Source organism: Thalia democratica, chromosome 4 (genome assembly GCF_965202585.1).
Source record: "Thalia democratica chromosome 4, ktThaDemo2.hap1.1, whole genome shotgun sequence".
In the NCBI taxonomy this organism is placed as follows: domain Eukaryota; kingdom Metazoa; phylum Chordata; class Thaliacea; order Salpida; family Salpidae; genus Thalia; species Thalia democratica.
The window spans coordinates 52,015,328-52,040,243 of record NC_139168.1 but is presented as its reverse complement, the minus strand read 5'-3'; the positions used below and the strand labels follow the sequence as shown (position 1 = coordinate 52,040,243).

Here is a 24,916-nt window from a genome sequence, read left to right as displayed (position 1 = left end):
TTAAATGTATTTCAGATAATATCATGAATTTAAATAATGATGTTTCTTCTAAGTTTGTAAATTTTATTTTTTCCAAAACTGATGCTAGAAAGAAATTAGTTGATTTGCTTGAAAGTAAAAACTTAAAGAATGATTCCAAGGTTTTTTAAATATTGTAAGATTGATGCTAAATAAGTATATATTTTATTTGTCAATGTATTTGTTTTTAAGATGGATTAGATTTTTCAACATTACTTCAATAAAAAGCTTAATTATCCAATATATGACTCAGTATATATATATTTGTTTTTTTAATTGATATACATATTTCAATTTTAGCAACAAAATTCAAGGAAGTTAAAAGTTTATAAAATCACTAGTTTTTCAATTTTCGATTACTAAATTTATCTTTTTACTTTGTTTTTATTTATTTTTTACTCTTGTGCAAAAATGACCCTTCACATGCAAAAAGGACTTTGTGCAAAAGTGTCCCTTTGTGCATATTAGACCCATTCCCATTCTACTATGTTACCATTAATTTATGTACTTAGAGTTGCCAAAAACATGAAATTCTGGAAAGACCTTGAATTTTGAACAATTTTCACATGTTAATTAGTAAAATTTTGATTTGACACAGAAGTCTATCATATAGATTCAAATTTTCTTTCATCATAAAAAATTCATTCAATAAAAAACACATTCAAAATAGCTTCACAGCATCTTTACAATGTTGTTGTACTATTTAACACAGTTTTTTTTTAACCTTAAACTAAACATAGACCTAAAAACGTGTACTCTTAAAAAACTGGAGGAAATTTAGAAAACCTGGATAAAATTTCTCAACAACCAGTGGCAACCCTGTACACTTAATAATTTTATTTCAGTTAAAATAATAAAAGTTTTAGAATTTTTTCCGTTACATAGATTTAAGTATTAATAAATATGTTGTGTTTTTTCCAAAAAAAATGTTCCTTTTATTCTATTTTTAAGTTTATGTCAAAATATATTTTTAACTTACCAAATATACTTTTATCTAAGTTTGTTTTGTAAATTAAAAACTAAATTTACAAAAACTAACAGGTAATTATTTGGGATGAATTGTTACTGTCCCAGTTTGACTTGTTTGCTGAATCATCTCTATTTACACAGCACAAGGCTGTTCATAGGAAGCTTGCTGAAAGTATTAATAAGGGTATTTTTAGTTCGAGGAGTTCTGTTCAAGCTCACGTAGTATTCATAGTGAGACCAATATTAAGCGTGATTAAACAGCTGTGTCAACTTATTAGAAAACAAGAACAAAAAATTCTGAGTAATGGAGTTGATTGTCATCTATGGTTTGCTCCTAGAAAAAGCTACTTGTGCCTTCAAAAACTGCAGGTATACTAACTTATACGATTTATAATTAGAATAATCATAACTTCATTAAAGAGTTTTTTAAAGCACAACACACGCTCAGGATATTTTTAAATTTTTTAAAACCTCAGGCTGCCTAAGGATACTTTAGTATTTTTATAATCAACTAGAGTAATTTTAAGATTTTTATAAAATCTCAGGACATATTTTTTCTTGATTTGATGAACGAATGAAATTTAGTTGAGCCAGTTTCAATTTTTTTATGTAACCAATTTTGTTCAAGAACTTGATTTTTATTTATTTTGAAATACTTATTAATTATTTTAGTCTTGCGGCCAGCTCTTCACTACTCTTAGATATTATAGTTTTTGTTTTAAATCTCAAATTATTATCTATCATAACTTGAGTTTATTTTAAACAGAAATAGTTTAAAGCAGGGTTACCCAAAATTTTTTTTTTATAATGTCCCCTTTGAAGAATTAATAAAAGCAATAGCCCCCTCCAATAGTATTTCTCAAAAGTTTACTGTAAGCACTCTTTTATGCACTTAAATTAGTCATCTACTGGAAATTAGATATCCGGCCAGGTCCAAATTTTATTCAAAATTATGATCTGGTCGGGTATTTTCTGCTGCTGATAAGCCTTAGTGTTTTAAAGCTATTGCTGGCTTTTCTTTTGCTGCTAATAAAGGAAAGATCTGGTAAGTTATGAACGCTTGAGTGTGAAGTATTCGGTAATAGCAATAATCAAAAATAAAATTACATAGGTTTTGTTCAAAAAAATGTTTGTTTATTTTTCGTATTTTCATAGGATTTTAATTAAAAACTTGGTTTAATTTTTTTGAATCTAACTCTGTTTTATTTAATTTTTTCATCCCTTCAACTTAAAGTTCCCATTCCAAAATCTTAAGTTTTTTTTCAGGAAGAGCAAGTTTATGGCACATTTTGCAGCATTGATGAACTTAAATTAGAAGCTATATGTCTTGAAGATGATGTTTTATCTTGTGAATACAAAAAAAGTTTTACAGAGCTTCATTTAGATAAAGATAATTCTAGTTTGTTTCATTCTGCGAAGGCTCTTATGAAAATTCAAAAGCATTATGGAATTTTTCCCTCTGTATACGGCAAAGGAACAAACGCTAAAGTAAGTTTCAAAACATAAATATTAAGAGAATTTAGCCATTGAAAATTAAAAAAAATGTTTCGTAGCTGTTGTATAAAAATATGCAAGTGAAACCGTAAAATGTTTTATCTGTAATCACTTTACAGTTAAATAATAAATGTTTTTTATACGCAAATACTTGTACCTAAATGTTTGAACAAAAACCAGATTTTTTTAGAAACTTATTTTTAGCATTTCGTGCTATATTTGCTAAATATATTGTTATGCTTTATGTGCTCTTGCTTGAAAAAAAAAAAGAGTTATATCGCCTTCAATGTAACCATAAGTTGCTCTAAAAGTGCAATTATTTTTCAATTAAAATAGTTTCAAAATAAATTGAAATTTTCAATTATTTTTTTTACCTTTCAAATAATTTATAGCATTTTTTGAAATTGTATACCATGTCTAAAAAAAGTAGTAAAAATTAAGCATAACTGTAGGCGTATCGTATAAAGAACTTCTGTGTAAATAAATCAGGTCTTAATTAGTGATCTACCGGATCCACTATTTAGGATCCGGCCGGATACGGAATCTGATCTTTTTTCTAAATTAAGATCTGGCCGGATCTGTATCCTAAATGTTTTATGTAGTTTCAATAGAGAACAAATTTATAAAAATTAGTTATTATAATACCATTAATTAGTAAAAATTGTTTAATACATATATTTTGTTAAAAAACACAATGTTAGTGTCTAACTAACAGGGTTGCCACAAGGTCAGGAAAAGTCAGGAAAAAATAAGGGATTTTTAAAAAAAGTCAGGAAATTTGACAAAATTAAAAAAAGTCAGATTTTGTCAGTTTAAATTTACAAAATTCCTTATCTTCCAAAGCCTTCAAGTAGTAAAAAATTTCTCAAAAATCCTTTAAAGTCGGAGAAAAATTGCAAAGTTTTTCTTAAAATTTACAAAATGATTTAATTTCCAATGCTTCATCTGGTATAAATTAACAAAATATCCTTTATTAAAGTGCAAAATTTTTCTATTAACATATTGAAGAAGTACCCTACTTGAAAAAGCAGTTTTTATTAGCTTTTTAGTATTGATGATCTGTAGTAAGGACACTTCCATAGTGAAACTGTGATATATATACAAAAGTTTATCAAGCTTAATTTTGGAATCAAAGTGTTTTTTTTTAAGTGAATAATTGAGTTCTTTATAATTAAGCAGTTAGTTTAGTATTTTATGTAACAAGTTGATGTGTGTACTTTACCTATTTATAATTTTTTCACAGTTGTTTAAAATTATAAAATAATTTATAAGAGAAGTATATGCAATGTTTAAGTTTACTTATTATTGTAAAATTTCCTTATATGTTATTCGTTTATTTAGATACATTTGTGTTAGGAAATGCTAAAAAATGTGTCTTCTTTCAGACAAGCTGTGTTTATAAAGTAATATTACAACTATTTTGCTGATAGAGCTGTTTATTGCAAATACATCAATCATACTCATATGGTTCAAGTGATGTAGTAGAAGTTTCATGATTGAATTTAGCAAAAAAAAACTGTTGTTTTAACCTGTATTAAAACTATATTTAAAGCTTCATATAGTTTCAAGTGTTAGATTATGTATTTTAGAATAAGTTTAAACTAAGAGTTGGGTTTAGAAAAGTCAGGAAAATTTTAATAAAGTGAGGAAAAGTAAGGAATTTTTTCTCAGCTTGATCTGTGGCAACCCTGAAATAATGTATTTTGACACTTTTTAACTTTCTATGAAAAAGAACGTTGTAAAAAAAAATTACCTTCATGAAATATCAGTTTGAATATCAGAAAGTTAAATTTCAAGCTATTTATACGACTAAACTTGAATTTTTACCTTGTATGACGTAAAAAAAATAAATGTAACAATGCTTTAAATAATAACGGACTTTTTTTGTTTAAATTATGTTAAGCTTTACATTATACTTTTATTTATAAAAATTTGAACTATAAGATGAACAATAACTTCTTTAGCGACTGTTTATGTTTACAAATTTAAAATTAGGAAATTTAGTAAATAACATTTACTCATATCAACGCCATTAAGCTACAAAGAAACCTTTTCTTGTTTTTCAAGTTTTTATGAAGATATAGAAATTTTTCGCCAGTTTTTGGAAGCAATCTGTTTCGCATTTGTGCGTACAGTTACCAGCTTCTGGAAATAATCTTTCAGATTAAACAGAGATGGTGGTGCCGAAAGATACTTTTTTGCAAACCTGGCAAATGTGTGTATTTTTTCTTGTTTGAGTTCCACCATAACAAAACTTCAGCTTCTTTAACTTCTTTAGCAGATAATATTTTTTCAGCCAAAAAAAATTAATTTCTGTCTCAATCTTTTGATCAACTGAATCTTGTTGTTTACTATCGTTAGTGTTTGCACTTGTTTCCGATTTAAATGTAGAATAGAACGTCAAAAAAATGTTGGGTACATTTCTAGGTAGTTGAGCTTTAGGTTTTTCAGGCGGTACTAGAGGAACTTGACCACTTTGACCAGTCTCACGACAACTATAGCTTTTTCTTCTGATTTCAATAGCCTTACAATCTTCTATTTAATGTTAGCAGGGAAAAAGTTAAGTCGATACCGTGGATTAAGAGCAGTTGTCAGTAAAAACAAGTCGTTATCATAAAGTTTTATTCGTGTGCTGTTTTTAACAGTATAAAACCTTCTTTCAAAAGCCTCTTCTATATTTTCTGCCAAGATTGCTAAGGTTGTAGAAATTATAAGCTTAATGACTTTTTTAGTACTGCTGCATGACAGATTACACTTGACAGCAATGCGTTGTTTTTACTACACTGCTGCGTTACTATGTAAAAGGGTTCGAGCAGCTCATTAAAGAGGCTAACAAGTTTTCATTCATCAGCTGTAAAAAAATTTTCGGGTTTAAATTTGTTGTAAGACACATAGTTCTAGATCAGGGGTCGGCAAACTGCGGCCCGCGGACCGCAATAGTTTTATTTAGTTAGTTTAATAAATTAATATCCTCAAAAAACAAAAGTTAAGTTTTAGTATTATCCTTAAAGGATAATCTATCGCCTAGTTTTTTTGTTCAAAAATATTTTCTTAAAATATTTTTTTTAAGCAAATAAAAAACCTTCCTTTTTTGACCTGCCGACCCCTTTCTAGACACTTGTTTTTTATTTTTTCTAGTCTTTTCAGCATAAGGTAGGTTGAGTTCCACCTTGTTTCAGCATCTTGCACAAGTAGAAAGGCTTTTTGCATTGACACTGATGAACCTGAAGTGACCTGGATTTTTTATTTTCTGGCACGCTGTAGAAGAATGATTAAAGTGGCCAATAGTTTGACAAGCCTTGGCTATTAACACACTTATTTTATTTTCTGAAAACAGTGAACCTTTAATTATAAGTAGAAGCGTGTGAATGAAACAGGGTGTAAAAGAAGATTATAAGAACAACATACCAGCCTTCATGTTAAATAAATTCTCGCGCAGAAATTTTTGTTGAACTATTCCTGCTCTTAAAGTTTCAGTAACCAAATATTAAATGAGCTGTATTTATAGATTTTTTACATTATTTAATATAATTAAATGCGAATATAAAAACTAAATTAAAATTGTAAAGATTTTAAACAAATTGAAACACATCAAAGTTTAGACATATGTAATTTATTAACAAGAGAAATATTTCAAATTTATAAATAGAGCTAAATTATTGAGTCAGTAGAAGAGTCTAATCTGCAAGAAAATTTAAATTAACAATTTACTATTTTTAGTCTAATGGATGTATGTACCTTTATGTTTACAAATGAAAAAATTGAATTACTTAATTAGTCTGTTTTGCTTGACTAATTCTATATATTTTAAATATTCAAAAACACTATAATATAAGTATACAAAACTGAAAGAAGCTGATTGCGGAAAACAAAGTCTTTTAAAATTAACTGGATCCGTAACCGACTAAATCTCAGATAGGATGCGGATCTTTTTTTAAATTAAGATCCGGCCGGATCTGGATCAAGGCAAAAGTTGGCCGGTACCGGGCAGGTCCTTATCCGAATCTTGTATGCGGTAGATCACTAGTCTAAATTATAAAATATTTTGTGCAAACTTTAGGGTAATTTTTGACTTTAAAAAGAGTAAGAATTAGCCGCTTTTTAACTTACCTAATTCAGGGTTGCCAAAAAACCTAGAACTTGAGAAATTTTGAAAAAAAAAAACGTGAAATTTTAAACAATTTTTACATCTTAAGTAGTAAAATTTCTATTTGACACAAAAATTATATCGTATAGATAAAAAAAATATTTATCATCGAAAATATTTAAAATTGAAAAATACATTTAAAGAAGCTATAAGATATCTTTTCAAAGTCGTTACACTATTTAACACAGTTTTTTACCTTAAACTTAATTTTAAACTAAAAATAGACCCTAAAATGTGTAATTTTGAAAACCTGGAGAAAATTTGCCAAAAAAGTTTGGCAACCCTGTTAATTTCTTAAACACTTGAAGCAAGGAAAAACAAAATAAGAATTGAAAACTAGAAATTTAGCTCTATCTAACTATGTATAACACTTGGTTTGTTTTTCTAGTTACAAAAAAGTCGATGACTGCTTGACCCCACTTTTTAGCCTACAGTGTAGTTTTATAAGGTGATAGTTTTTTGATCATTGTAAGAAGTTAAAAACCAGTTAAAAGTTAAAGACTATGAATGTTTACAAAATTAAAAATTAGTAACAGTTTATTCTTTTAAAGTTATAAAACTGTTTGAAACGCAAAATAAAAACATATAGTTTGTGAATTAAGTTTTAAAGATATGAGTATATGTGCTTCGTTTTATCTTGACTAACATGCTACATTTAAAATATACGCTTTATGTTTTGTGCTTAACTCAATATTTGTCGTAAATTGTAAAATTATAAAGAAAAAATGAAGTCTTATTACAAAGAAGGTAGTTTTTTATGTGCCTAAAACTAATTGTTTTAAATTTTGTTTATATTAAGTTTTCCTGTAAAAAGGTAAATAACGTCAACAACTTAAATTGTATATGTTTAATAGAAAGTTATCAGTTTACTGCAAAAAATGACGAATGAGGAAGAAAGCTGTGATTTAGACGAAGACAACTCACAAATTGACAGAGTTTTAGTCATTGACAGATCTATAGACTTACTAACTCCATTGCTTACACAATTGACTTATGAAGGTTTAATAGACGAAAAGTATGGTATTGAACACAGTTCGTTAGTTTTTTCTTTCTCAGCCTAATCTAGATATTTTATTTTTATTTATTTGTAAAGTTGTACTAAGAGTGGGCAACTCTTTTATTCAGTAGGTCAAATTTATAAGAAAAATAATTTTGTGGGCTGGACTTGTTAGAAACAAGTTGTAGCCGGCCGCGAAATTAAGAAAATTGTAAAAAAAATTACTGTAAAAATTAGATACTTCTTAACAGTATATTTGCAATGAATAAATCTAAATTTTTAAGTTTTATTAAGAAAACGATGTTTCACTCGTTTGTACTAAACGAGATTATCAGTTGAATAAAATCTTATTTAAATAGAATCTATACAAGTAGAATAAGGTTTTATTCAACTGAAGATCTCGTTTGATTTTGTTTAAACGAGTGAAACATTGTTTTGTTAATAAAAATTAAAAATTTGAATTTATTATTCTCATAATCATTAAATCGAGAACTTTTATTGTGATCTATAAATTACAAAGTACATAGTTGTGATAGATAACCATTGTAAAAGACCTACTATGTACTTACAATCAAAATAAGTGCACATTTTAAATTATATGTTAATAAAATTTTCAATTTTGTTTGAATAGCTTAAAATGTTTTCAAGCTAGAAAATGAGTCGTGGGTCAAATATTTTTATAAAAGTCCCGGATCTGGCCCGCGGGCCGTACGTTGCCTGATCCTAAGTTATACTTTTCATTTCTGGTTTTGTAGAAAGAATTAAAATGATACTATTTTAGAAATTCCATTGAGATATTTCGCTAAATTACAAATGTATTTATCTTTTATGGAGGGACGGAAAGCTTTGAATTCTCGTTAATATTATTAATTTTTAATAATTATTTTCTGTTTAATAATTAATTAAGCTAGATAATTTCAAATATATTGAATGGGTACCAGGTGTTTTAATTTAAAAAATGTATAAATTAAGAAATAAATAAACCAAATCAAAATTAATTTTTTTTTTCTTCCTTAAATTGATTTTGTGGAATAAATATTTTAGCATAAGAAATAATTTTGTTTGTCTAAAACTCTAAATCCTGAAGTTTGTAAAGGTATGCTAATTAGTTATTTTATTATTTGCTAAATTTTCTTTTTATTACTCCTTTGATTACATTTTTTTAGAATACATGTTTTAAAAGTAGTTTTAACTATTTAAAAATAAGATTTTTAGTTTTAAAAACAAGATATTAGGACTAATTTCGTTACTAAATCTGATGTAAATTGTGTTTTTCTAAACATCTGCCTTCTAGTAGATGTATATAAACAAAAATGGTCTGTATGCTTATTTTATTTTATAGCTTTTACTTGTGTACCACCTGAAAAATTTGTCAATCAATCGAGGTCAAGTGAAGTTCCGACTGAATATAAGAAAATTTCACTGACTTCGAAAAATGCTTTGTATACTGAAATAAGAGATAAAAGTTTCAATACAATAAATTCAGCAATTAAACAGGAGCTTAATCAATTGAAAACGATTGAAAAGGTTAAAAAAAATAAATATTTTACTATAGTTTCAATTAAATGTTTAGCTTTATGTGTTTTGCAAAGGAAAAACCTAAAAAGTTCAACGAGTGATAAAATGGTTAATACTACGTGATACAATAAATTACCAATACTTAAAGTTTTTTGTTACAACGTTTAAGTCTTTAGAATTAGATTTTATATGAAAGTCATATATATTTCTTATTATAGATTTTAGTTGGTTTCTTTTATTGAAGTAATTTGATAAGTTATTCTTTGCAATTAACAATTTAACAACAACGTTTAATCAAGAATCTTAGTTTTTTAATTTGTTATAACTACACAAATATTAGATAATATTATTTATACAGAAAATATAATTTACATGTTTTAGAAGCTGTTTTTCCTAACTATACACATCTATGGAGACCTGATGACCCATTAAATAAGCTCAAAACTGTTGTATAATATAACCTAGCTAATACAGTTTAGATAGCGTCTTTGTATTAAATTAAACTAAAAACTGTTTAAAGTGTTTGTTACCAATTATTACTTATGTCCAAAAACAATTGCGGCACCATTAACAAACTATAAGATCCAAGCCTATGAAAATAGTGTAGCAATTGGTGGATCTCACCCTTGTGGAAAATGCTTATTGTGCAACCGAGGGGGAGTAGGCGGAATGGTGAAAAAAGCTAACTTAATAAAATCAAAAAGTGGTAAAACAATTGAATTAAAAAAGAATTTGAATTGCAAAAATTTTGGGATTTATGCGGCAAAGTGCAATATCTGTGGCGAGCACTATGTGGGACAGACAATTACGTCTTTTTCCCAAAGATGGTGCTCTCACAGACATAACTGGAAGAACATGACCACCAGCGAGACAAATGATCGAGCTGCACTCAAACTTCACTACGCCAACAAGCATCCAACATCGAACAAAACCTTTGAAGAAGCATATTCAATCACTTTTACAGACTCAACAAGCAACCATACGAACTTAGATTATTTAGAGAGTAAATGGGTTAATTTATTACAAGCAAGTATAAACATAAATAAAACAATACTGCCTTTTTATAGATAATAACAAACTTATAAAATCAATAATTTTACAGTAATCGGTTTTTAATAAGATAGTTTCACAAAGAATATTTTTTGTTTCACAATAGTTTTTAACCGTTTGTTTATTTGATAAAATGTTTACCTTAAAATACAATATATTAGAAAAAATAATTTGCTGCTGAAACAAGTTAATTTAATTCTTTATATAATTTTTGCATTATTATCTTATTTAGATTTAAGTTTCGTTTCAAAATAGTTATTTTTATTCAGGGATTAAACTATTTCTTTAAGATAAAAAGTTTGTAAGATACAGCTTGTTATTAATAAAAGTTTTTATAATTACTTTAAGTATTGTTTGGGAAAAGTTTTTATTTTTTTTATTTTTATTTATATTTCGCCGATAGCAGTAACTATTTATTATCAATAACTAACATCAAACAGTTCCTTACTAAGATAGTTTTAATTTAAAGTTTATATTGGTAAAGTGTTTGTTTTTATATTCATTTCATTTGGATTTACTTTTACTTACAAAAATATTATTACAATGTAAAAATCGTCTAGCTTTTAAAATTTTAGTTTTATACACAGTTTTGAATTACTACGTCATAATATATTTTTTAACTTTTATTTATTTTTTTGTTGCATGAATGTGTTTAGTTCTACTAGTTTTAAAGTTTCACTGATGAAGGACGGTTGTCCGAAATTAATTTGAAGAAAACGTGCAATAAACTGGTAGATTTTTAAACCATCGTTAATTTATTTTTTGCAATTATTACTCGAAATACACTCATACAAAATGAATACTCATAACGAAGATGCCAAAAATATAAAGATAACAAGTAACAATCAGTTTACTCGATACACATCAGTGGCTCTGGTAGAAGCAGTCTATCGAAAGCGACGTAAATTTTTTTGCAATCTCTTTTTATATAGTTAAAAAGGAAGTAAAGTATGAAACACTGCTACACGGAAACGGGTCAAATATGCACGAAGGGACATTTTTGCACAAAGACACTTTTGCACGAGGGGTCACTTTTGCACAAGAGTAAAAAATGAATATAATAAAAAGTAAAAAAACAAGAAAATAAAAAGATAAAATAAAAAAGTTACCGACCGGTGGTAAGGGTTAGGGGTAACAGTGATAGTAAAAATAGATAAGAAAAAATACAAAATAATAAAAAAAGTAAAAAAAAATCTAGGATAAAAGAAAATATTTAAACTAAAAAAAAAGTTACTGACCGAGGGTAAGGGTTAGGTGTAACAGTAATAAAAACAACCTACAAAAAACAAATAATTAATAAAAATTTTAAGCGTGCAAAAGTGTCCTTCGTGCATATTAGACTCCTACCCCTGCTAAACATACAACTTAAAAAATAAAAATTAAGTTGAAGGTTTAAAAGACGAAATATATTTGAACTGGATAAGCTATTTCACTTTTAGTTTATTTATAAGAAAACACTAAATGAATCTTTTTAATATGTGTTGTTTCACAATTTAACACTATTCAAGAAAATTTATTGACGCATCATATATTACTAAAAAAATAGTTGTGTTAAGTTTTTTTTTTAACTTTTTTTGAATTTTAGTTACACATAAAAAGTATTATTCTAATAATTCTAACACAAAGTATTTTTTTTTTTTGATTTTATTTAAACGATAAAAGTTTGTTATTAAAATATTAAAATATGCAAAATAAGATATTTTTTATTCTTAATTGTTAGTTATTCAGTTTGAATACTAATAAATGTTTAACTAACAAATTCTGATGAGATAAAATAGTTTTATAATAGATTCAGAAAAATAAGATGTTGCACAATTATTTCCTTATAACCTATTAAGTAGAAAATTGAAATTACTCAATTTTGAAAATAGTACTAAAACTATGTTAAATATAAACTAAATTAAAAGTATTGTTTAAATATCACCTAAACGGTAAATTTTATGAAGACCCAGTTTAAAAATCAGTTACAATTTTAAATTTAATTGAAACAGAGAAAAGACGAAATATGGGGAAACTTAAAAGAGGCACATCAATATGTAAAAGACGTTCCAGAATTTCTCAATAGAAAATCTGCTTTGTCAAATCACATTGCCATTATTGAACTATTGCAGGAACATATAGGTTAGTCGTGCTAAAAGAAAGAGTATATAAATTTTACTTATAAGTATTGTATATGAAATCTATACCTAATAAAATTTTTGTTTTATACCTTTTCAATGATATTTTTAAAGTTTACATGGAAAACTAGGAAATGTTTGAAGATTGTGCTGGTTTCTTTTTAATTTTTTTTTTAGCTGAATTTGAAATTTTATAAATAATTGTATAACAACTTTACTGTATATTGTACACTTAATAATGCGACCTTAGATTTTTCAACGTTTTTTTGTTTGGCAAATGTAACAAAAACCCCTTGTGCAAAATTTTAACTTATTTTAAAAAACTTTCACGGTAGCAAATTTTGATTTTCTGAAAACAATTCCAATGCAAACTGTATGAGAAAAGTCGCAACCCTAAAGATTTTAGCTGGAAATTGTTTTACATGTGGTAATTATCACAAAAATACATTGTGAAGAATGTAAGACGATTTAAAGAAAGTTTCACGGAGGCACACTTCTTGATTTTATGTAATTTTTGATATTTTTGTAAGTTTTCTTGAATATTCTGTTTTTGTGATAGTTACCACATGTAAAACAATTTCCAGCTAAAACCTCTAAGATTGTATTTTTGGTATCCTAAACAGTTTGCATTGGAGTTGTTTTCAGAAAATCTAAATTTGCTACCATAAAAGTATTTTTAGTCAGCTAAAATTTTACACAAGTGTTTTTGTGACATTGACGAGTACAAAAAAGTTAGCAAAAAACTCAAAGGTCGTCGTACTTTTTATGTACACTCACTAAAATTTGGTAAGTTTATATGTAGCATACTTTATTTTTATAGTCTTAGTATATATAAGTACAGCTATATCTTGTTTAGTAATTATAAAATCTTTTTCAAAAAAAAAACTTGTTATATTTAAAACAGATAGAAAATAAATTTGCTTTTAAAATGTTTTGGTTTTGATACTCTAAGAACTTAGAATATGTTATCTTTTTAAAACTTCAAAAAATGCTTTTTTTTTTTGAAAATATTTAATACTGTTAAACAACTATCTATAGTTTATATCTCTAAAGTAGTTACTAATTATCAGAAGTCACATAATAAAAAACAAACTTAATCAAGTTTAAGATTAAGTAGCAGTATTGTTAAACGACGAGTTTTAACAGTTTTTATGTAAATTGATTAAACAAATTACTAATTTAAGCAAGTAGTTTAAAAGCAAGCTTTTAATGTAATTTTTATACGTTATTTATTTAAGCATTGTAATACGTAGCTTATTTTAATAAAAAGACATTTCAAAATGAACTTTTACTATTATTAATTATTTTTTTCAAATAAATGTTAGCTTTTATAAAGTTGAGCAGTTTATTTAAAAACTTGATTAAATTTTCTCATGTTAATTACTATTGAAAGGATCTGACGATTTTCAAGATATTCTTCAAACGGAGCAAGATATTATTAATTTTGTCAATACGGATAAAATAAATAGTCACATTGAAGATTGTATATTTCAGCGCAAGCCCATAACTCAAGTTTTAAGATTAATCTGTCTTCAGTCTATATGTAACAATGGTCTGAAGCAAAAAATAGCTGATTATTACAAACGTGAAATTCTCCAGGTATAATAATAATTAATACACGTCTAGTGTAATTCATAGAAAAATAGTTTAGCTGACCAACCTTTTTTGCATTTTGATATTTACACTACTTAAGATAGAAATAAAGGGTAGCAAATGTGTAAGCATTTATTGTAAAGACAATTAAGGTTTTTAGCTTGAAAAATTTGATTATAAGTTTCTAAGTGATTGTAACCAGGCTTATACTATTTGTTATTACTTGCTAAAGTATAGATACTTTATTGAGTAGTATCTAATTTTTTTTTTTAATAATTTTAAAACAAAATATAATTTATCACTAAAAGCTTGACTTCTAATTTTTACTTGAATATGTTTTATTTGATGTTTATTAACATTATTTTTATGGTTAATAGTAGGGCTGCTACTCCTTAGGCAAGCTCAGGCTGGTTAAGAGTTTTTTTCTTAAGCTTAGCTTTTTTTAATGGTGTACTTAATTATGGTTCTTAAACTTGGAATGTCCTAACATCGATTCTTATAAATCATGCTATTTTTTTCATTTCTTCAAAAATTAGCAAACCTGGTTAATATAAAAAGTCTTCTTAAGGAATACAACTACAGATTTAATTTTGCACAGACATACGGCTATAAACATTTATTATCCATTGACAAACTTGAAAAATGCAATTTGTTCAAAATAGAAGGAATTAATAATGATATGTGGAATTACAACATAATCAATCGATCACTGCACCTTACTGTAGATTCGTTCAATGAACAGGTTTTTTATTAGTTTTCTACATTTAGAAAACTAGTTTAAAGTTTCTTAAACTTGTTAATCTCAAAGCTATATATTCAAAGTAATGTTTTTTTTTAGTATTTATGTTTTTAAAAATATTACTTTTATGTTTTTTAGTTTATATCCTAAAACCAGTTTGCTTTTAAAAAACCTATAGTACTATTTTATACAAAATACTCGGTCTTATGGTCTATATAATACGCATTCCTCATTATTTTGTATATTTTTGGTATATTCATTAAGTTGATGTGTTTTCGCTGTGAAAATAAATATTATTTTTTACAATTTGTTTGAATTTTTTTTCCGCCTTGACAAGAGTGTACCTACAATTTGAAGTTATTTTGTGTGGTTTACTCAAATGGTTTTGATTAATATAACGCTGTTTTTAAGTTTAGTATGTAACTGTTACATATTCTTGTAATTTTTTATATGTGCCTTGTATAGCTTATGATATTGTCACGATTTCCTGGCGCTGTACTACTCTTAGACAGCGTCGGAGGTTCGGACCCAATTGATAATTCCAATGCTAGATCTTCCAACAGGGCAGATCCACTTCTCGTAGTCATCTTATTAATTAACTTGCTAATAATCCTAGTGCTCATAACGGGCGATACTTTTATCTTATTGTTATAATTCAAATGAACAGTTACGTAATCAAGGTAAGTCAAGCTATGACAATAAGAAGTACAACGAAACAATTTATAAATAAAAATTACTAAATGTTAGCATAAAAAGAATGAATAAAACTTAGAAAAATAAAGCACAATTAATACACAAAAAATTAAAAGAGTAATAACGACTACTGCTGAATCTGTAATAAACTGATAATAGCCTCGTAATAACTCATGCGTGGTTATATCTAGTGTTTTAACACCCCTATTTGGTTTATTTCTCTCAAATCTCATAAGAGAGCAGTCTCATAGTCTGCTACAAAACAATTGATATAGAGGTTCTTTTTTAGGTATCACTTATAAATTTAGTTTAGTTAAAACACTTTTTAAATGTTAAGCTGAGAAACGCTTGAAAAACGTATCAACATATTAACACATACTTAATAAAACTTATACTATAAATATTTGTTTTAAAGGAATAAATTTGTTTACAAATTGTAATTTTATACATAAATGTTTTAAATGACAACTAAAAGTTATTTTTTTAACATGAAACTTAATTTAATTTTGGAGTAAAATTTTATACAAATTTAAAGATGGAAACTTTTTTCTAAAGTTTACTGTATATACTTTTCTTTTTTAATTGAGCTGTAGGCTTCAAGTATTTAGACAGTTTTCTTAAATAAGTTCAAAAACGTTTAAATTTTGATTTCTTATTTTTACGGAAAAACCTTTATTCAACTAACGGCATTTCACTGTACAGTAACCTCTCGCTTATTTACGCACATTGTGTCCACAGAAAAAGTGCGTAAAGATATGAGAGATCGTAAAGAAACGAGCGGTACCAAATAAACTCACTATAATGGCTGTTTTTTAATATTGCTTCTAGTTAAAAGCAGACTGGGCACTTTCCCACTTTTAACTATTTGTTTACTTAATTTATAAATATGAAAACAACAGATAAAACTATACATATATTAGAAAAAAATGTTTGAATTTCTATAAAATAACAATACGGGTAGAATTAGTTTTACTATTTTAATAATAATTAGAAATTATTTTTATTTATATGTGACATTTATATTCTTTTCTATTTAGCAAATGCAATTTAAAATTAAGCATTTCTTTACAATTATAAAATGGTGTTTATTAATATATAGGGCAAGACTGCTGTATTATTTTTTTGTGTTTTAAACTCTCATTATTTTATTATACTTTTATTATTAAAACAGTCATGTTTATTTCAGAATTTTGATTTAATCTCTTATTGTTAACAAAATTTCTGATATACTGAGGTATAACTAAATGTTTATCAATTAGTCAAGGAATATAAATTTACAAAGTCTAAAGATATAGAGAGGTGTGTTAGCATTCAAAAAAATATTTTTATTCAAAAATATACATTAAACCTAATTTGTGCAATATTAAGAAAAATGAAAGTTTTTATTTTCTGAATTTCATAAAATTCTGAAATGCGTAACTAAACGAGAGTGCGTAACGTCACGAGTGCGTAAAGATCCGAGAGGTTACTGTACATAAAACATGATCAGTTCTGTAAATACTGTAAACATTCATTAAATAAAATCATGCGAAATAGCTTAGATTAAGTATTTCTGTGTTAAGTATATCTACTTCAAAAGTATATTTATAATCACAAAAAAAGTAGAATTGTGTAACATGTAGCTCACTTTAGTGTATTTGTACTTATACTCTTTTTTGTTTAGATTGTTTATTGTTAAATAAGTAATTTAAATAAATAAGAGGGGTTTATCCTTCAAACAGTTTACAAACATTTCTCAAGAATAAGTTAAACTAAATTTAAAAGTGTTAAGCTAGAATTTAGTTAAAGAACAGCTGTAAATTTTTTTAGTATCAAACAAGTATTATTTATAATCAATAAAAAAAAAATAATTAAATCACAAAACTACAAGAAATACGTAAAAAAGTTATAAAAAACATCCACAAACCTACAAATTCAAGAGTATGAAAAACTGTCCCGAACCATTTGGAGAAGTTTACATATTATTTTTATGCAAATATATAAGCTAACTAAGTAAAATGTTTAGCAATAGCAAAAAATCAAACAGTGTATTTTATTATAGTATAAGATTTGTGAACAAGACAATACTTATTTTTATAAATCAAATATTTTTTGTTATTAAGTTTCAAAAAGTACTATAGAATTACTAAATCATACTGTGTTTAAAATAATACATTAAACATACATAGGAACCGAATGATATATCATATGTGTATAATGGATATGCACCTCTAAGTGTAAAGCTTGCTCAAATACTCTCAAACCCTGGATGGCGATCTATTGAAGAAGTATTAAAACTATTACCTGGTCCTACAGTTAATGATGTGAAATTAACGAAAAGCAATACCACACGTAAGTATAAATTTTTTTAAATATTTTTTAAGTTATAAAAACAAGTATTATAAGGGGGTTTTAGTCACATCAAGTTTGTAGTACTTAACAACTTTTTTAAATGAATTATTACAAGGCTTAATAACAAAATGAACTTAATTTTTAATATGTCAAAACTTAAAAAATTTCTGTTTTTTAAAGTTTTAAAATTTAAGGCTATAGAGGGACTCCCTTTGAATTTTAGGAGTTGGTTTAGTTTTTATAGCTTTATCATAACTATCAGACACTTTTTAACTCCTAAAAAATTCAAAGTATCTTTCGATATATTTCAGGGATCAAAGTTCTTGAGTACAATAAGTTTTTTATGAATTTCGAAAAAGACTCATCATAAATATATCTTCTCTTTCATTAACCTTCTTCAAACTTTTACATTAGGCAGGGTTGCTACTCGGTCAGGAAATCAGGAAAAGTCAGGAAAATTTTTTTTTAATGACAAAAGTCAGAAAAAAATGGGGGGTTTTGAAAAAAAGTCAGGAAGAGTCAGGAAATTTGATAAAATTAGAAAAAAAAAGTCAGATTTTGTCAGTTTAAATTTACAAAATTCCTTGTTTTTTAAAGCCTTCAAATGGTAAAAATTAATTAAAAGTCCTTTAAAGTCAGAAAAAAATTCCAAAATTTTCTTAGAAATTTAAAAAAATATTTAATTTTTCTTCCAATGCCTTCATCTGGTATAAATTAGTAAAATATCCTTTATAAGCTGCAAAAATTTTCTGTTAACATATTGAACAACTACCCTACTTAAACAAGCAAATTTTGTAATCTTTTTAGTATTGATGATCTGTAGCAAGGACACTTCCATAGTGAAACTGTGATATATACACAAAAGTTTATCTAGCATAATTTTAGAATCAAAGTGTTTTTTGTTTAAGTAAATAATTGAGTTTTTTATAACTAAGCAGTTAGTTTAGTATTTAATGTAACAAGTTAATGTGTATACTGAAGCTGAATGCAGACCAGATGAAGGAAACCATATCTTCATTAGATGAAGAGGTTGAAGTGCTAATAAAAAAACGGAGAAAATAAATTTTAGTACAAGCATTTAAAGAAAAAATATTTAAATAAGTTCTTTATTGTTTTAATGTGTTAACTGTAAAATTTCGTTATTGTTTTTAAGGTTGAAGTTGTGAAAGTTCCTTATTGATTTAAGGATTTAATTGTAAAAGTTCCTTATATGTCGTTTCGTTTATTTAGATACATTTATGCTAGAAAGTTCTAAAAAATTGTGTTCTTTATTGTTTTAAGGTTTCAACTGTAAAAATTTGTTAGTATTTTAAGATTTTAGTTGTGAAAGTTCGTTATTAATTCAAGGTTTTAATTATAAAAGTTCCTTATATGTCGTTTGTTTATCTAGATACATAAATGCTAGGAAATGCTAAAAAATTATGTTTTTTTTCAGACAAGCCGTGTTTATAAGGTAATAATACAAGTATTTTGCTGATAGAGCTGTTTATTACAAACATCAATCATACACAGATGGTTTAAGTGATATGGAAGTTTGATGATAGAATTCAGCAAATAACTGTTGTTATTAACCTGTATTAAAATTGGATTGAAAGCTTTAAATAGTTTCAAGTGTTATATTATGTATTTTAAAATAAGTTAAATTTAAGAGTTTTATTTAGAAAAGTCAGGAAAATTTTGGTAAAAAGTCAGGAAATTTTTCTCAGCTTGAGCAGTGGCAACCATGATTAGGTCATATACTGAATTTTTTTTAATGTAGTTTTTTATTGGCAAACTGTGACTACAAATTAAATGATAAAATTGATTTTTGTTTTTCGAAAGTTTCCAACTTCAACATTGAATATCTTTTGCCTAAAGCTATAACACTTTTAATCTTTAACTGTTTAGCTTTTTCTTCGAATTAGACAAAACTTAAATGTTAAGTTTAACTTTTAAAGCTAGACTTCTTTTAAAGTGTAGTTAATTTTAGCTATTTCTTTATGAAGACCACTAGGAGAAAAGGCTTGTTATTATTTAATAAAGGTAGTTTAATTATCCTTTCCTAGTTAAACACGTTTTTTTTGGATACCTAATATATAAAGAGCAAAGCCATACAATTCAATGGGTAGAAGTCTAGTATGCACAAAGGGAAACTTTTGCACGAAGGTAAATTTTTGCACAAAGACACTCTTGCACGGCGTAAATTTTGCACGAAAACACTTTTGCACGAATTTAATTTTTTATTTTACTATCACTGTTACCCCTTACCCTCGTTCGGTAATTATTTTATGTTTTATTTTATTAATTTTTTTCTTTTTGATTTATAACTTTTATTAAGTTTTATTCTAATTTTCTTTTATCACTGTTACCCCTTACCCTCGGTCGGTAAATGTTTTTTTATGCTTTTTAATTTAATTTTTTACTCTCGTGCAGGGGTGTTGCACTGCCGCAATTGCACCACCTTAAAATTTTGTAAGAAAAAATTAAGTATCTATAACGTTTTCGTTATTTCCTAGAACAAATCTCTTGTAAAATTCCAATTTAGAAAACGACCATTTTGCTCACTTCACTACCGCAAACTCTTAGATGACTGCCGCAAATGAACTCAAAATAGCAAAATTTCTTCAAGAATTACCGCAAAATCAATATCTTGCGGTAAGTAAGCTAAGTTGAAAATTTTCTGAAACAGTACAGGTTTAAATATCACTCCACAAGTTATTGTAAACAAAAAATGAAAACAAAGCTAAGCAGAGCACACGCGATTCAAGCAGAGGCAACTCGTGCAAAAGCATTTCAAGCAGAGTCAACTTAAGCAGAAGCAACTCGAGCAAAAGCAACTCGAGAATAGGCAACTCAAGAAGATGCAACTCGAGCAGAGGCAACTCGAGCAGAGGCAACTCGAGCAGAGGCAACTCAAGAAGAGGCAACTCGAGCGGAAGCAACTCGAGCAGATGCAACTCGAGCAGGGACAACTCAAGTAGGGGCGAATCGATCACCTTCAACTCGGATTTTTTTTCTGCACCACCTAAGAAAAATACCACGCGACGCCACTGCTGTCGTGCAAAAGTGATTCTTCGTGCAAAAGTGTTTCTTCGTGCATATTTGACCCGTTCCCCAATTGTATAGGCTCTTTATAAAAGGCACAAACTAAAAATGCAAAAAACCTTAATTTTATTAAAAATCTATCTCCAGCTGTATTTAAAAAAATTTCTCCTTAAATTTTGTTGAAAAAATCCTTTCATTATTATTTCCATTATTTCCAAAAAAAAACTGGAATCCTTTAAAAACCTGGAAATACCTAAAACTTGGCAATTTAGGCAAAAAAACTGGTAAGACCTGCAATTTAAGAAATTTTGAAAAAGACCTTGAGTTTTGAACAATTTTATTATTATTAGATATATAATTAACTCAATACAAACAATTAATTTATGATATTAAAAATTTTTCAAACTTACTTAATTTTTATATACAGTAGGGTGCCCCAATCTTGAATTTTCGCAAAGTTTAATTTTTTGACGTTGGGAAATCGCATGAATAGAAAGCACAAAAAAAAAACTGCTTCCTAGCTTTAAGCCTGTTGGAGAAAATTACTTTTTTAAAATTTGCTTTATATCGGTATATTTTAAAAGAGGAAAAAAGACTAGTTCACTAATAATTTATGTTCTCCTACGTTTTTTGAGATAATTACCTGAAACGTTAAGGAAACGTTCCTTGCCATACTTTAAAAATTCTGTAAAAAACAAATTAAAAAAAAATAACTGAGTTTTTTTTTGTTTTTTTTTCATAAAATGTTTATTTTAATTTTTTATTTTGTTTTTACAGAATTTTCTATATATGACATGGAACATTTCCTAACCGTTTCAGGTAATTATTTCAAAAAACGTAGGAGAACATTAATTATTAGTGAACTAGTCTTTTTTCCTCTTTTAAAATATACCGATATAAAGCAAATTTTTCAAAAGTATTTTGCTCCAACAGGCTTAAAGCTAGGAAGCTTTTTTTTGTGCTTTCTATTCATGTGATTTCCCAACGTCTAAAAATTAGACTTTGCGAAAATTCAAGGTTAGGGCAAGAGATGCACCCTACTGTACATAAAAATTAACTTTATAAGTTTCAAAAACAAAAGCAGATTTCAAAGACAAAAGCATATTTGTTAAGGCAAGTTTCTTCATTTTAAAAAATTTACTTTAAATATATTTACTTATACAAACTTGGTTGTATTTCTGTATCATATTATTTTGCTTATACTAGTTTATAAAATGTTTAAGTTAAATTATTTTATATGTATATATAGTTTTAATAAAGTTTTACGGTTTCTAGAAACCATTGTTTCACTAGTTATCGAACAAAAATCATAAATTTGAACTTAAGTTTTTTGAATAACTGTTATCAATAATTGTTATGTCATCAAGCTGAACCGTTTTTAGCTAAAAGACTATAAGATGTTTAAAGTTTGATGCTTTAATAAAAATAATAGTTAAGCTTTTGAAATTGTGTAAAATAGCTATTCGTAAAGTTTTGACAATTAAAGCAAAGTTATTTTCTTATTTCAGACTAGAAATGATTTTTTAGGAGTTTTATTTTTTTATATTACAAAGAGTATAACCTTTTATAAATTTAGAATATTTTTTTTAGTTACAACTTTTGAGCTAATACTGTGTTTATATTTAAACTATAATTAAGTTTTTTTTTTACTTCTTAAATGATTTTTTAATTTTTTGTTGTAATATATCAAATAAACATATATATGTTTCGTGTGTTTTACTTTAAGCATTAGATTCGAATACCCAACTTATTGTTACATGGTTTTATTTTTCTCTTCACTGTTCTTCTGTAAATTACGTTTGTTAATAAACATTTGTTATCAATCAGATAATTAAAGTTGCAGCTGCATATATTTTATTCTTATGTTTTTCTTCCAACAATTTCCGACTACAATACATAAATTTTCTCTTTTTTTAATTTAGCTCGCACAGCATCAAATTTTTTTAAAGTTTCTGCTTTTATTTTAGAGTTGTGTTGATGCATAGCTGAAAAAAAAAAACAATTTGTAGGTTTTTGTCTCAACCGTTGAGAAAAATGGTGGTGTGAAGCAAAAAATATGTTTTCCTTTGGTTGTTTTTTTTTGTTTCTAGTGTTGTACTTGTTTAGATTTTGTTTGTGACATACTTTACCTAGGGATTATTAGTAGTATTCTTTCGCAATTTAAAAAAAATGTTCGTCTTTGGGTATTTATGTCAATACATTGTTAACAACATAATAAAGATGGTTTAATTTTACATTAAGTTAGGTAGCTTATAAGTTTAATTTTCTATACAGTTCGTAAGTGTCGTAACATAGGTCTAGCCTAGCGACCGGCCCAACGATCAGATCTGGCCTGTGACATAAATTTAAGCCAAAAAACAACTAAAGTAAAAATAACACGTTTAATTATTTTTTAGCTTTTTATTGTAATTTAAATGATTTTATACAACCTATTTTCTTTAAAAATATCTTAATAAATGACAAAAACTTTGAATAACATTGTTTGGTATATTTCACTTTGACAGGTTGTTTTAAAGCTCAAAGGTGTTTTTGAAAATTAAACTATCAGGTACAACTATCTGAAATATTGATATTTGGTTTTAGGCCCGTATTTTATGGCTTGCTTGATACTAATTAGACAAGTTTAAGTTTTTTTTTTAATGAGCAAAAGTTTCCAATGCTCTTTTATGTTTGTGAGTAAATTGTGCTGCGAACCTTATGTTTAGTTCATTACATTTTTACTATAAAAAATACATCGGCGAAAGGCTCATAGCTTAAGCCTGGATTTTTGTATGTCGTGAGACAGGATCAAGTTAACATAAAGATTTGATCATACAGTTTCGATCATGATATAGATTCAATAAGAACGAAACCTGGGTCTCAGTCTACCCAAACCTTGTGATCTGATGGTCGAAAAGGTATGATCAAACTTATAAGTTAAACGCTTACTAATGTCAGGGTTGCCAAATAACCTGGAATCCTGGAAAATCATAGAGTTTGTCAATTTAGGCTAAAAAAACCTGGAATTTGAGAAACTTTGAAAAAACTGGAATTTTGTACAAAAATCACTTAAAAACCTGGAATTTTGAACAACTTGTTCATGTTAAGTGATATAATTTTGATTTGACACTAAAAGTTCATCTTTTAGTAAAAAATAGTTTGTCATAATCAAAATGTTTTTTATTAAAAATCAAATTTTAAGTAGTTTTTCAGTATCTTTTAAATGTTGTTATACTACTTAACACAGTTTTATACCTTAAACTTAATTTTAAACTAAAATAGACCCGAAAACGTATAATTTTAAAAACCCGGAAGAAATTTTGAAAATCTGGAGAAAATTGGCCAAAAACATTTGGCAACCCTGTAATGTATGTTTAGTATATTTTAAAGTGAAATTAAAAAAACACTAAGCCCGCACATAACTTTTTATTTTGAATTTGGCACATGAATAATTTTTTCTGTAAATCTAGCCCGACCCTAATGAAAATCTGATGAGTGCTGACCACTGGTCTAGTCTAAAACTAAGCTAAGAAAAGTCGTTTGTGTTTTATATGGTTTTATTAGATGTTAAATTGACCTAGTGTTTTACTATTTCACGCATTTAGTCTGTTTATAAACTTCTACGTAAAAAAATTAATATCATTTAATTTTAATGTTACATTGACTTAAACATACACAATTAAAAAACATATTTTAAGGTAATCAACAAGGTACCGGATCATTCAACAGTTCTCAGTCAAGGGGAGATCAGTCGTGTCTTACACTAGTATTTTTTATTGGAGGGGTTACATACAGTGAAATTTCGGCGTTAAGATTTCTAACATCTGAAGTCAATGATGGTACAGATTATCTGGTAGCTACTACCGATATTATAAATGGGGAAAAACTTATAAATCAAATTATTGCTAAAAATTAATAATTTGTTTATAAAAATTATTTTAGCTTTTTTTTTTAATAGGATTGATTTCACATGCAGTTGTTTTAAAAATAAAATATAAACATTTGATAATCATATAGCTGCATTTACAAGTATTTTAAATGGTTAAACAAATGTATTTTAGTTTGATACTCATAAAAAGTAAGTATTTCTCTACTTGCTTATAATTACTTTAATGTGTTTGATATTAAAAAAATTAGTTATTGTAGTTAAAAATTAACTATTTTCTCTGTATAATTTTTTATGTTTTTAGATTATTTAAAGAAAATAATTTTCCAATACATTTATAGTAATTATATTTTACCTTTAT

General features: G+C 26.6%; 1 protein-coding gene across 2 annotated transcripts; it reads left to right on the top strand.

Annotated features, from left to right (window-relative positions):
* On the top strand, positions 1–24,916 carry LOC145833890 (vacuolar protein sorting-associated protein 33A-like). 2 transcript variants are annotated; one of them, XM_082941137.1, is made up of 10 exons: positions 1–140; positions 1,060–1,356; positions 2,254–2,475; positions 7,483–7,660; positions 8,968–9,152; positions 12,185–12,314; positions 13,704–13,909; positions 14,502–14,645; positions 17,504–17,666; positions 24,368–24,916. In XM_082941137.1, the coding sequence occupies exons 1-10, from the start codon at positions 24–26 to the stop codon at positions 24,583–24,585; spliced, it is 1,860 nt and encodes a 619-aa protein (XP_082797263.1). In that variant the 5' UTR covers positions 1–23; the 3' UTR covers positions 24,586–24,916. The 2 variants fall into 2 exon arrangements, with proteins under 2 accessions (XP_082797263.1, XP_082797264.1); XM_082941138.1 differs by lacking the exon at positions 17,504–17,666 and having other exon boundaries at positions 24,368–24,573.

What these genes read in the sequence shown, in the direction of transcription:
- LOC145833890 (XM_082941137.1), top strand. Translation starts at nt 24, where the DNA reads ATGAATTTAAATAATGATGTTTCTTCTAAGTTTGTAAATTTTATTTTT. An exon ending in ACTTAAAGAATGATTCCAAG is followed by an intron (nt 141 to 1,059) that starts GTTTTTTAAATA and finishes AAAAACTAACAG; the next exon opens with GTAATTATTTGGGATGAATT. An exon ending in GCAAAGGAACAAACGCTAAA is followed by an intron (nt 2,476 to 7,482) that starts GTAAGTTTCAAA and finishes TATGTTTAATAG; the next exon opens with AAAGTTATCAGTTTACTGCA.